This window comes from Pistacia vera, unplaced genomic scaffold, assembly GCF_008641045.1.
Source record: "Pistacia vera cultivar Batoury unplaced genomic scaffold, PisVer_v2 Contig1314, whole genome shotgun sequence".
NCBI lineage: Eukaryota > Viridiplantae > Streptophyta > Magnoliopsida > Sapindales > Anacardiaceae > Pistacia > Pistacia vera.
The window spans coordinates 113,784-125,693 of NW_022195374.1; the positions used below are offsets into that span (position 1 = coordinate 113,784).

At 37.9% G+C, this 11,910-nt stretch overlaps 1 protein-coding gene across 1 annotated transcript; it reads right to left on the reverse strand.

Annotated features, from left to right (window-relative positions):
• Positions 1 to 962: 962 nt before the first annotated feature.
• Positions 963 to 7,989, reverse strand: LOC116122088 (oxysterol-binding protein-related protein 1D). Its single transcript, XM_031408004.1, has 8 exons — positions 7,264 to 7,989; positions 5,981 to 6,337; positions 4,798 to 4,885; positions 4,232 to 4,701; positions 3,207 to 3,362; positions 2,744 to 3,052; positions 1,781 to 2,125; positions 963 to 1,535 (listed from the first exon to the last, which is right to left on the reverse strand). The coding sequence occupies exons 1-8, from the start codon at positions 7,777 to 7,779 to the stop codon at positions 1,362 to 1,364; spliced, it is 2,415 nt and encodes an 804-aa protein (XP_031263864.1). The 5' UTR covers positions 7,780 to 7,989; the 3' UTR covers positions 963 to 1,361.
• Positions 7,990 to 11,910: the final 3,921 nt, after the last annotated feature.

The window sequence follows — 11,910 nt, forward strand, 5'->3', positions numbered from 1 at the left end:
GGGGAAGAAAGCCTGGAAATGATCATCTACATCAACTTGATTTGCTTTTTCTTTTTCTTTTCACCCTTACAAGTGTATTGTCACTTCAAATTTTGAGTTAATAATATATAGATCTTATGATTCTTACATTATGAAATATCATCCGAGCATAAAAGTATTTTTGTTTTATTTCATGAAGAAAAACATTAATTTCAGCTCATCCAAGAGAATTAGCTAACTTCTTGATACCCTTATAATAATTTGTATAAAGGCATTGATTAGGAGCCTGCACATCCTGAAAATAAATATCAGAAATACTAAACATTGACAGTGACTATATAAGCAATGTTTTAAAATCCAATCTGAGGTGAAGCCCGTAATGTTGTCGGGTCGGTTGACCGGTGGTCAGATCGACTGACAAAATTTTTTAAAATTTAGTAAATACACCCTTAAATATGTTAAGTTCTTATAGGTTTAAAATTTTACAAACACACCCCAAATACAAATCGATCGACGACTGGTTGACAGTAGTGACACCCCAAATGGAACCCCAATCGTCCTTTGAACCCATTCTCCTAAAATTCTACCCAAGATATGATCGATATCAATTCAATTTCAACCAAATGTCACCGAAATCGATGTCGACATTCCAAATCAGATCTCACCAACGCCAGAATCAACAACCCTCCCCATCACCCCGAAACTACGCCTCTGTTCCTCCCGACCAAAACTCACCTCACCCCAGCCTTGTTCGTCTCGCCAATCATCGGAAAAAGCCGATTGTTGCAACTACCATTTTTTTCAATTTCAGATCGATTTACTCATTGGAAATCAACTTCGTCGCCAGCATTGCACTCACCGGCACTCTCTCTTCAAAAGCCGCAACACCTCGACTTTCAATTATTCGTCAATCATCATCTCAAATTCTAGGGTTTTGGATGAATAGGAAAAATATAAACCCGACCCAGTAAAGCTTCCAAGTCTCGATCAAATCGGCCGAGCCGAGCTGGGTTTTAAAACATTGTATATAAGTACATATATATCTCAATTCTACTGCGGGGGTTTAAAATCAAAACAAAGTTAAATTTCAGGTTAGTTATGGGTATAAACAAAAACCCCACCTGTGATCAAAGATTCAAAATTATTAAGGTCAGTATCGTGCAGGCTGCTAGTGAGGGAATGTTTGATGGCAAGAAGATCAAGAAAAAAGAGAAATACACCTCAAGGAAGCTCCTTTATAACTTAACAAAAGCTACATCTGAACTCACATTTTGATTTTTAAGTTGATATTAGTAGAAGAGACTGAAGGGAGGGCTCAGAAAAACAAGGGAAACAGAAAGACAGCAATTACTTAAAGAGCCCTGAGAGCCCAAAGACAGCCTCTACTCTTCCACCAGTATCGAAGGTGAATCGCTGCTCTGGCCAAATATATCAGGAATTCCATCCCAATTCTTCTTTTCTCTTTCTTCCCAGTACCCACCTTTGTAACGATAGCAACCATCTTCATCCTTCTGAAACCATCTTGGCTGCCATCCCCTCTCTTGCATCTTCCTTGCCTGTATCAAATGGTACACTAATTTTGCTCAAAAGATCGTTCAGAAAAGATTGCGGCGAAGAGTAAAAAGCTTAAAGTTTACACAGTTAAAAACAAAGAATTAAAAGTTAACAGAGGTAATAAAAGGGCAGTTATAAATCTCCAAGTATAACAGTATCTCTAGTCCAGACAAAATCACATATAACTTTGTAACTTCGTCAGACTCAATATCTATGTTAAGGACAAAAGAAGATCTTTAAGACATACCTGTCTCTGCAAATGTTCCAGCCTCAGCTTTTCAGCATTTGCCAACTCATATTCTCCATTCTCTAAGTGTCTCTGATCTGGCCTCAGCCTTGAATCAGTTGGAGGCAATTTATCCAATAAGCCAGGGGTCAGTTCATTCAAGGACATTGCAAACGGAGTGAGATTGTATCTTGTCTTGGTAACAGATTTGCCTCTTTCCCACAGCAACACAGCTTCAGTCATTGGATCATACCCCTTCGGTTTCGTAGTTGGATCTCCCAGCACATAGTACATAGCTTCATCCCACTTACCCACCAACATCGCCACCTTCTCTCCAGTTCTATTGTCTTGCACAAATCCGTGAACCTAGATTCATCATCAGAAAAACTTATCCAAATACTGAAAGGAATAACATAATTACCACTGTATGCACATATACATGCTCATTTATAGTTTCAGTTTTGTCTCATCTCAAGAGTGGCCAATCATCTATGCACTTGAGATTTCCTCATTCTGGTTATTTGTACACATGTTTTGTAGGAAAATTGAGCAATATTTTAAAGGAGAGCACCAAATTTTCTACTTCAATACCATACTACAGAAATGGAAGCACATATGAATTTCCTGAAAGGACACTGCAGTATTTTATGATAGTTAAGGCCTTGAGGGTTAAGAGAAAGATGGAAATAACCCTCTTCATTTACAGGAAGTATACGATAGTTAAAATTTGATAAGAGAAAGTACTATACCAGGAAAAGAACCAATATGCCAACAAAATTTTAAGATGATAAAAAGAATGAGGGCATCACGTGATAGATCATAAATCCTTTTTAATAGACAATCATCTAGAATTTATGACAAATTTAAGGTGCCAACAATATGTTTTTTTGTTGAGATAACGACAGAGAGGAAACAACAGTTGAGCTCTAACATCTTTATAAAAAAATGATAACTATTATGCACCAACAAAAGTAAAGAAATTACCTGATGGGGATTTCGGTCTATAATGGACTGTTCCTTGAACTTGAGTTTGCAGGAGTAGTTCCCACTGCCCTTAATACGCATGGTACCATAGTGATCACAATAAATTTTCCCAAGTATGATATTGTATATGGATGTGGTGACCTTGCTCCACTGGAAGGTCTCACCATCTTCAAACTGCAGGGTTAGGGCACCAACAGGGTCGAGCTGAATAGACCGCCCCCAAAATTTGCCTTTGAGATTAGAGTCTGCCCAGAATTTCCAGCCTCTTCCCTCACAGTGACAAGCAACAATCATCGGATGGTGACTCACCTGAAATTTAAGAAACTTGTTAGATATCCAGTAATCAACTGAAAAAGTGTCACTTCATGAACAAGAATGAGGCAACAAATGAGTGGCTTCAACTTTATCTTTCCGACATTGTTGGGTCAAAATTCAGAACACAGTGGAAGAGAGAAGCAAATACCTTTTCAGAAAAAAAGTGAAGTCCTTTATCTGGATAGTCAGCTTCATAGGTCTCCCCAAGAAGAGGATTGAAGGGTTTGCACTGCCGGCCTTCTGTTGATGCATAGCCAGATACAGCAAAAGCCGCAATGTTTAAAATTCTCATCAAGTCATTTCCCTGAACCGTGTAAACCACTCATGTCAGAACATGGAATATAGATCATTTCAACACTCAATTATAAATGCAACAAAGACGAAAATTTATTCCAGCAAATCTGGCTGGTCCCTCTCTTTTTTTTCTTATTAGAAAAAATGCTGGCAATATCTTCATGAAACTTATATAAACTGTCCAGATAGGCTTATTTTTCAAAAACAGAATGTATTGATAAGACTCATAACCCAACACCAGCCACTGGTAATGGCCTAATCTACCCACAGTCCACAAATGACTAGTTTTTATCACAATGCACAACCATATGAGCATGTAGGTGGTACATAAAGAAGCTCCAATTAGGTGGTGCCTAAAGAAGCTCCAAACTCTAGTGAAACAGACAATATGTTGAAGGCCGATTCCTTGATATAAGAAAAGAATGTTTGGAGCTGAACAGTAGATCACATAATAACATTTCTTTCTACCTTCTTATACATGGTTCACATGGACCACAAGTCCTTGGCCAGAGGACCAGGTGCCTCCTCCCGAAGGGGAGTTGAGGGATTCAAATCTTCAAGGACCCCATATCAGCAACTAAAAGTTGGAAACTAGCATGACCTGTGAACCAATGCTTAGGGAATAACTACTAGATCCATCCTCAAGACCCCATCAAGAAAGAAAAAAAAATAATAATAAATAAAAAATGTTACCATAAAAGAGTTTTACAAATGCCAAGTGAACAGTTAAAGGGGTCAATGATACAGCACTATGGAGGGCAGGTAACTAGTTCTTTCAGGACTCAAGCTTCCACATGAACTATCTGGAATAATATGTAATTAGCAGATCATGCTTTAAAACTGCTTTGCCACAAAAGAAAGCAAAGCTGAGGACCTGACCTGCTTTCCCCATTCCAACGCCAGATCAACCAAGTATGAATATTCCAAATCCTCAAAGCACTTCTGCAGTGAAGAAAGTGGTTCATTAAAATAAACAGGGAGACATACTCCAGATAAATCCTTTCCAATATTGTCCTTGATAATTGACCACAGGCCAACCGGCTTCTCTTTTTCCTTTGGTTCTGGCAAATTATCCCTTCTTTTAACATATGGATATTTTATTAGCCTGATTTCATTCTCAACACCTCGTAAACGATCAGAAATGAATAATTCTTTGTCATATATACAAGCATTTCCTGAAGCTTCCCTACTCCGATAAGAAGCACTTCTTAGAGCCTCTGAAGACAAAAAATCATTGGTATCAAAAAATGTTCCATCATCTTCATCTGTTTCAACATCTGCTCCATCACGACTTTCATTATCTGCTTCAGAATCAGTTCCACTGCCCTCAGACATGACAGAATAGAAATCTGCAACATGAAGATGATATGAAATCGAAATGAGGTAAAAAAATTATTCAGTTTAACAAATTCTTGTGACTGTAGAAGTTAAAAAGCATGGCTAACCACTATATCTTCTATTCCCTTGTCCACAGAAAGAATCACGTTCCTTTGTCTCATCCACTACAGTAGCTTCCAGCTCTATTTTCTCCGTCTGCAAAACAATTTTGAAAGGAGAAATTAGCCATAGTATTTAAATAGCAGTAAAAATAAAAAGTAAATTTGAGGAAAAATAATTGAGATAACACAGGCTCAAATACCAAAGAAGTATAGATTCATAAACCGATGAAAACTCAAGCACTAGAAGTATGCAGTTAAATAATGATGCAACATTTATGGCCAAACTCATTAAGTCACGTAATCAAAATCAAAATCATCACTCTTTAGATTTTTTGAAAGCATGGCAAAGTCATCACCAGTGTTCTGTATCCAAACAACATGACCAAGATGTAATAGGGGGGGCGGGGGGGGGGGGGGCCGGGAAGGTGCAAGGGGGGGTTTAAGCAACAACTTGAGTCCACACAAGAAGAACTTTATGTCAACAACATGGGGCCTGTTTCCATTTCCTCATCCACTCCAAGGTAGGACCATCAAGATTTTTGTTATATTTTCAGCTAAAATTCATATCCACCATCTAGCTCTCTTTCCTCCCTATACTATGCTACACTAACACAGGCCTACCATGCTTGCACCTGTGGTCTTTTCACCAGATAGTCTTGGCAGGTAATGACATCCTTCACACTGGCTTGGGTGGATTTTGATTCCTTTAGTTCTTGAAGCACTTAAACCAATAACATAACCATGCCAATCAAACAATTAATGTTAATTAATCAATACAAGACAAATAATGATGACTGAGCTCAGAATTCAATATTCACCATCAACAAAATGGATGAAAAAGAAAATTGGGACTTAACCAAGTGCTTGGTGCTATAACCTTGGTCTATGAAAAAGTTAAAAGAAAAATCTGAAAACAGAAACCATACAGGCTCTAGCTATATTTTAAGTAAGGAATCTCATAAAAATCAATGACGAACAAGCTACATTACAAACAGAAGTTCCATGTAAGAGAATAGTAAAACAGAAAAAAGTTCATCCAGTAATTAATGTCAGATGCTTATCTGTATCCTTCCAGATGATAGAATGAAAAAGAATAAAGTGTTGCTTGCATTCAGTATCCTTGGACAAATTGTTTTTAATCATTGAAGTATATGGCACTAATATTTGAAAATGGAAGAATGACATATACCTCTAGTTGCCTCAATGTCTCTAATAGCATCATATGTTTACGTTGAAGAGAATTTAGCTGGTTTTGCAGCACAGAGTGTTCAGAGAGCATAATAGACTCGCAGTCTTTAATAGCTGCCTCGCCAACGCCTTCTTGCAATAATCGTAGCCGTAGTTTCTCAGTTGAAACAACAATATCTTCAGACAGTGAAAAATCAACGCTTGTCAACCCTCTAGGGAAAAGATCTTTAGCAGCCTGCAGTGCCTCAATCCACAGAGCTCTGTCCTCTCTAGATATACAACGCAAGTGAAGTGTCTTTGTTCCTGTGAATATGGTAAGCCTTTTGTCATCTGACTTGCTTGCACGGACTGAAGATACCTATGCACCATAATACTAAAGAATTAGCTGCTAATCAAAAAGAAGATGTTTAATGGAAACCAGTAGCAAATATTTACTGCACGGGAATTGAAAATATGACTGGTAATTCCATCATTATATATAACAAAATATGCTACCATGCTCTGTTTATGCCAGTCCTGCCAGAAGTTTAGCAAGAACAGAGGGACACCATTATTTCCCGAATTATCATTGGTCATCACAGAATGATTCCAGAAAAATTTAAATATTAATACAACTATCAATTGTTATGTCAGCCAGAAATCATTATAATTTGCAAAAAGAACAAAGTGAAGTTTGGTGCATTAGCATGACATAAATCTTCAGGGGGGCAAGATGAAACAGCCAAAACTATCTTTTACTTCACTTATTCAAATAATACAAGCATTTACCACTTTATGATTACTCTAGACCTCAAAATATCAATGAGAACAACATACTCAGAGACACATAATCAGGTCTAGACACTTGAATTTGTAGTGGTTTCTCTCCCTCTCCAACAATACCCAAATTCTTTAAACACAATCCGTTTGTAACACTTTAATAGGTAATATCTCATAAGTAGATTACCAAAGACAATCTTTCACACAACAAAACAAAAACATCCATATATCATCAGCAACATTTTAAATTAGATAAAGGATTCCACCCAATAATCTCCAGAACTTAACCGCATGCTAAGCCATTAACTTACACAACACATAAAGAAAATAAGCAAAGAGACAAAATAACCCAAACAAGTGGTGAAGAAAAAAGACGTATTAAAAAATATGCCACTCATTAGACACGCTCGATTTACTTAAAATAACATCAAAGACAATTAAAGTGTAAATATAACAATAACAAGTCAACGAAATAATAAAAATCTACGCTGCAAACCAAACAAACAAAAACAAGAGAAAAGAAACCTTCAAATGAATTTCACCGAATGGTTTGCACTGCCGAGCTGCCGAGCCCGGACGATAACAGTTCCAGTTAGCCTTTCTCAAAAACCTAACCGAATCTTCTCCGATCACTTTTACACTGTTGTCTCTAGCTGGACTCATCAAAATTTTATCCGGTCCATGAATCTTGTAATATGATAGCACTCCGTCTTCAAGCACGAACCATCTTGATCTCCATCCTTTACCGTAATTCACCCACTTGTACAAAATCCCTGCCACGCTGGCACTCACGCCTCCGCCATTTCCACTGTACAGTTTCGAGTCTCGAGATTCCGACACTAACTCAACAACAGCATTAGCCGCTGAAGATTTATCGGAATCTGTGCCAACTGAAGATACCTGAGTTGAAAAACTCGGTTTTACGGTCTTAACGGCAGCCGTTTCAAGCCCCAGCTGACAATGACTCGTCGATTTGGCAACCACCGGGTTGGACCGGTCCCGATCGATTGAAACGGGAGCAATGCAGCATAGAGGATTCATCTTAAGCACCAAAGCATTCACTATCAGATCAAAGATCGATCACATAAATTTATTGTTATTACTAGAAGCTGAGGATGAATACAGTGAGAGGAAGGAAAAGGGTCGGGTCGGGTCGGGAATGTGAGACCCGATCGGAGGTGGTGGTACAAGTGATGGAGAGTGAAACGAAACGGTTTCGTTTCGGAAATGACATAAAGATAAAAAAGTGAAATGGAGGATGAGATCAATTCAAAGTGCGAGGCAGTTACGATTTATAAGTGTGGTGCAGTGCGCATACAGATCCATTGAAGGCAGTGGTCAGTAGAATTCAGTATTAAGTCAGTGTTGGCCTCCCATGTTAATAAATAACATCCAAGAAGCAAATTTATATATAAAACTTTTTTTATTTTTTCCTATTTTTTAAATTAAGTACCGACTTTAAAATTTTATCAATGCTAATTTAATATGAAAATAATGAGATATTAATTAATTTGGAATTTGGGTATTTGGATATGGACCATATATGGTAGTGGCCAGTGGGGAGACAGTTAACGTGCGCATTAGTGCACAGGGCGTAATTGGGTTAGGAGAGGTGGGGAAGAGCGTGTCCGTTGGGTGAGGGGAAGGAAGCCTTTTCGGACGGTGGCCCTAGCTGTGATGGCTTAGTTTGAATGACGGTTTTACCCCTTGTTGTTGTTCCTTTTGGTTATAATTGACTGATCCTGATGTTGATTGAGGGCGTTTGGGTTGTGAGATAACGACAGAGAGGAAACAACAGTTGAGCTCTAACATCTTTATAAAAATGATAACTATTATGCACCAACAAAAGTAAAGAAATAACCTGATGGGGATTTCGGTCTAAATAGACTGTTCCTGAACTTGAGTTTGCAGGAGTAGTTCCCACTGCCCTTAATACGCATGGTACCATAGTGATCACAATAAATTTTCCCAAGTATGATATTGTATATGGATTGTGGTGACCTTGCTCACTGGAAGGTCTCACCATCTTCAAACTGCAGGGTTAGGGCACCAACAGGGTCAGCTGAATAGACCGCCCCCAAAATTTGCCTTTGAGATTAGAGTCTGCCCAGAATTTCAGCCTCTTCCCTCACCAGTGACAAGCAACAATCATCGGATGGTGACTCACCTGAAATTTAAGAAACTTGTTAGATATCCAGTAATCAACTGAAAAAGTGTCACTTCATGAACAAGAATGAGGCAACAAGGTGGCTTCAACTTTATCTTTCTGACATTGTTGGGTCAAATTCAGAACACAGTGGAAGAGAGAAGCAAATACCTTTTCAGAAAAAAAGTGAAGTCCTTATCTGGATAGTCAGCTTCATAGGTCTCCCCAAGAAGAGGATTGAGGGTTTGCACTGCCGGCCTTCTGTTGATGCATAGCCAGATACAGCAAAAGCCGCAATGTTTAAAATTCTCATCAAGTCATTTCCCTGAACCGTGTAAACCACTCATGTCAGAACATGGAATATAGATCATTTCAACACTCAATTTAAATGCACAAAGACGAAAATTTATTCCAGAAATCTGGCTGGTCCCTCTCTTTTTTTTCTTATTAGAAAAAATGCTGGCATATCTTCATGAAACTTATATAAACTGTCCAGATAGGCTTATTTTCAAAAACAGAATGTATTGTTAAGACTATAACCCAACACCAGCCACTGGTAATGGCCTAATCTACCCACAGTCCACAAATGACTAGTTTTTATCACATGCACAACCATATGAGCATGTAGGTGGTACATAAAGAAGCTCCATAGGTGGTGCCTAAGAAGCTCCAAACTCTAGTGAAACAGACAATATGTTGAAGGCCGATTCCTTGATATAAGAAAAGAATGTTTGGAGCTGAACAGTAGATCACATAATAACATTCTTTCTAACTTCTTATACATGTTCACATGGACCACAAGTCCTTGGCCAGAGGACCAGGTGCCTCCTCCCGAAGGGGAGTTGAGGGATTCAAATCTTAGGACCATATCAGCAACTAAAAGTTGGAAACTAGCATGACCTGTGAACCAATGCTTAGGGAATAATACTAGATCCATCCTCAAGACCCCATCAAGAAAGAAAAAAAAATAATAATAAATAAAAAATGTTACCATAAAAGAGTTTTACAAATGCCAAGTGAACAGTTAAAGGGGTCAATGATACAGCACTATGGAGGGCAGGTAACTAGTTCTTTCAGGACTCAAGCTTCCACATGAACTATCTGGAATAATATGTAATTAGCAGATCATGCTTTAAAACTGCTTGCCACAAAAGAAAGCAAAGCTGAGGACCTGACCTGCTTCCCCATTCCAACGCCAGATCAACCAAGTATGAATATTCCAAATCCTCAAAGCACTTCTGCAGTGAAGAAAGTGGTTCATTAAAATAAACAGGGAGACATACTCCAGATAAATCTTTCAATATTGTCCTGATAATTGACCACAGGCCAACCGGCTTCTCTTTTTCCTTTGGTTCTGGCAAATTATCCCTTCTTTTAACATATGGATATTTTATTAGCCTGATTTCATTCTAACACCTCGTAAACGATCAGAATGAATAATTCTTTGTCATATATACAAGCATTTCCTGGCTTCCCTACTCCGATAAGAAGCACTTCTTAGAGCCTCTGAAGACAAAAAATCATTGGTATCAAAAATGTTCCATCATCTTATCTGTCAACATCTGCTCATCAGACTTTCATTATCTGCTTCAGAATCAGTTCCACTGCCCTCAGACATGACAGAATAGAAATCTGCAACATGAAGATGATATGAAATCGAAATGAGGTAAAAAAATTATTCGTTTAACAAATTTTGTGACTGTAGAAGTTAAAAAGCATGGCTAACCACTATATCTCTATTCCCTTGTCCACAGAAAGAATCACGTTCCTTTGTCTCATCCACTACAGTAGCTTCCAGCTCTATTTTCTCCGTCTGCAAAACATTTTGAAAGGAGAAATTAGCCATAGTATTTAAATAGCAGTAAAAATAAAAGTAAATTTGAGGAAAAATAATTGAGATACCAGGCTCAAATACCAAAGAAGTATAGATTCATAAACGATGAAAACTCACAACTAGAAGTATGCAGTTAAATATGATGCAACATTTATGGCCAAACTCATTAAGTCACGTAATCAAATCAAATCATCATCTTTAGATTTTTTGAAGCATGGCAAAGTATCACCATGTCTGTACAACAACATGACAAGAGTAATACGGGGGGGCCGAAGTGCAAGGGTGTTAGCAACAACTTGAGTCCACACAAGAAGAACTTTATGTCAAAACATGGGGCCTGTTTCCATTTCCTCATCCACTCCAAGGTAGGACCATCAAGATTTTGTTATATTTTCAGCTAAATCAATCCACCATCTAGCTCTCTTTCCTCCCTATACTATGCTACACTAACACAGGCCTACCAGCTTGCACCTGTGGTCTTTTCACCAGATAGTCTTGGCAGGTAATGACATCCTTCACACTGGCTGGGTGGATTTTGATTCCTTTAGTTCTTGAAGCACTTAAACCAATAACAAACCATGCCAATAAACAATTAATGTTAATTAATCAATACAAGACAATAATGATGACTGAGCTCAGAATTCAATATTCACCATCAACAAAATGGATGAAAAAAAATGGGACTTAACCAAGTGCTTGGTGCTATAACCTTGGTCTATGAAAAGTTAAAAGAAAAATCTGAAAACAGAAACCATACAGGCTCTAGCTATATTTAAGTAAGGAATCTCATAAAAATCAATGACGAACAAGCTACATTACAAACAGAAGTTCCATGTAAGAGAATAGTAAACAGAAAAATCATCCAGTAATAATGTCAGATGCTTATCTGTATCCTTCCAGATGATAGAATGAAAAGAATAAAGTGTTGCTTGCATTCAGTATCCTTGGACAATTGTTTTTAATCATTAAGTTATGGCACTAATATTTGAAAATGGAAGAATGACATATACCTCTAGTTGCCTCAATGTCTCTAATAGCATCATATGGGAGGAGAAGGATCTGTGTTGGAGAAGATGTTAATGGCGGAGGAATGCGTTAATGTGACGGGAGGAAGAAGAAGAAGGTGTTTGGGTTTATTTGCGACAATTTCGACTCTTTGGGGACATATTATAATTTTTAAAAGATTACACAA

What these genes read in the sequence shown, in the direction of transcription:
- LOC116122088 (XM_031408004.1), bottom strand. Translation starts at nt 7,779, where the DNA reads ATGAATCCTCTATGCTGCATTGCTCCCGTTTCAATCGATCGGGACCGG. An exon ending in CGTTGGAATGGGGAAAGCAG is followed by an intron (nt 3,363 to 4,231) that starts GTCAGGTCCTCA and finishes TACACGGTTCAG; the next exon opens with GGAAATGACTTGATGAGAAT. An exon ending in TTCACTTTTTTTCTGAAAAG is followed by an intron (nt 3,053 to 3,206) that starts GTATTTGCTTCT and finishes CTTAAATTTCAG; the next exon opens with GTGAGTCACCATCCGATGAT.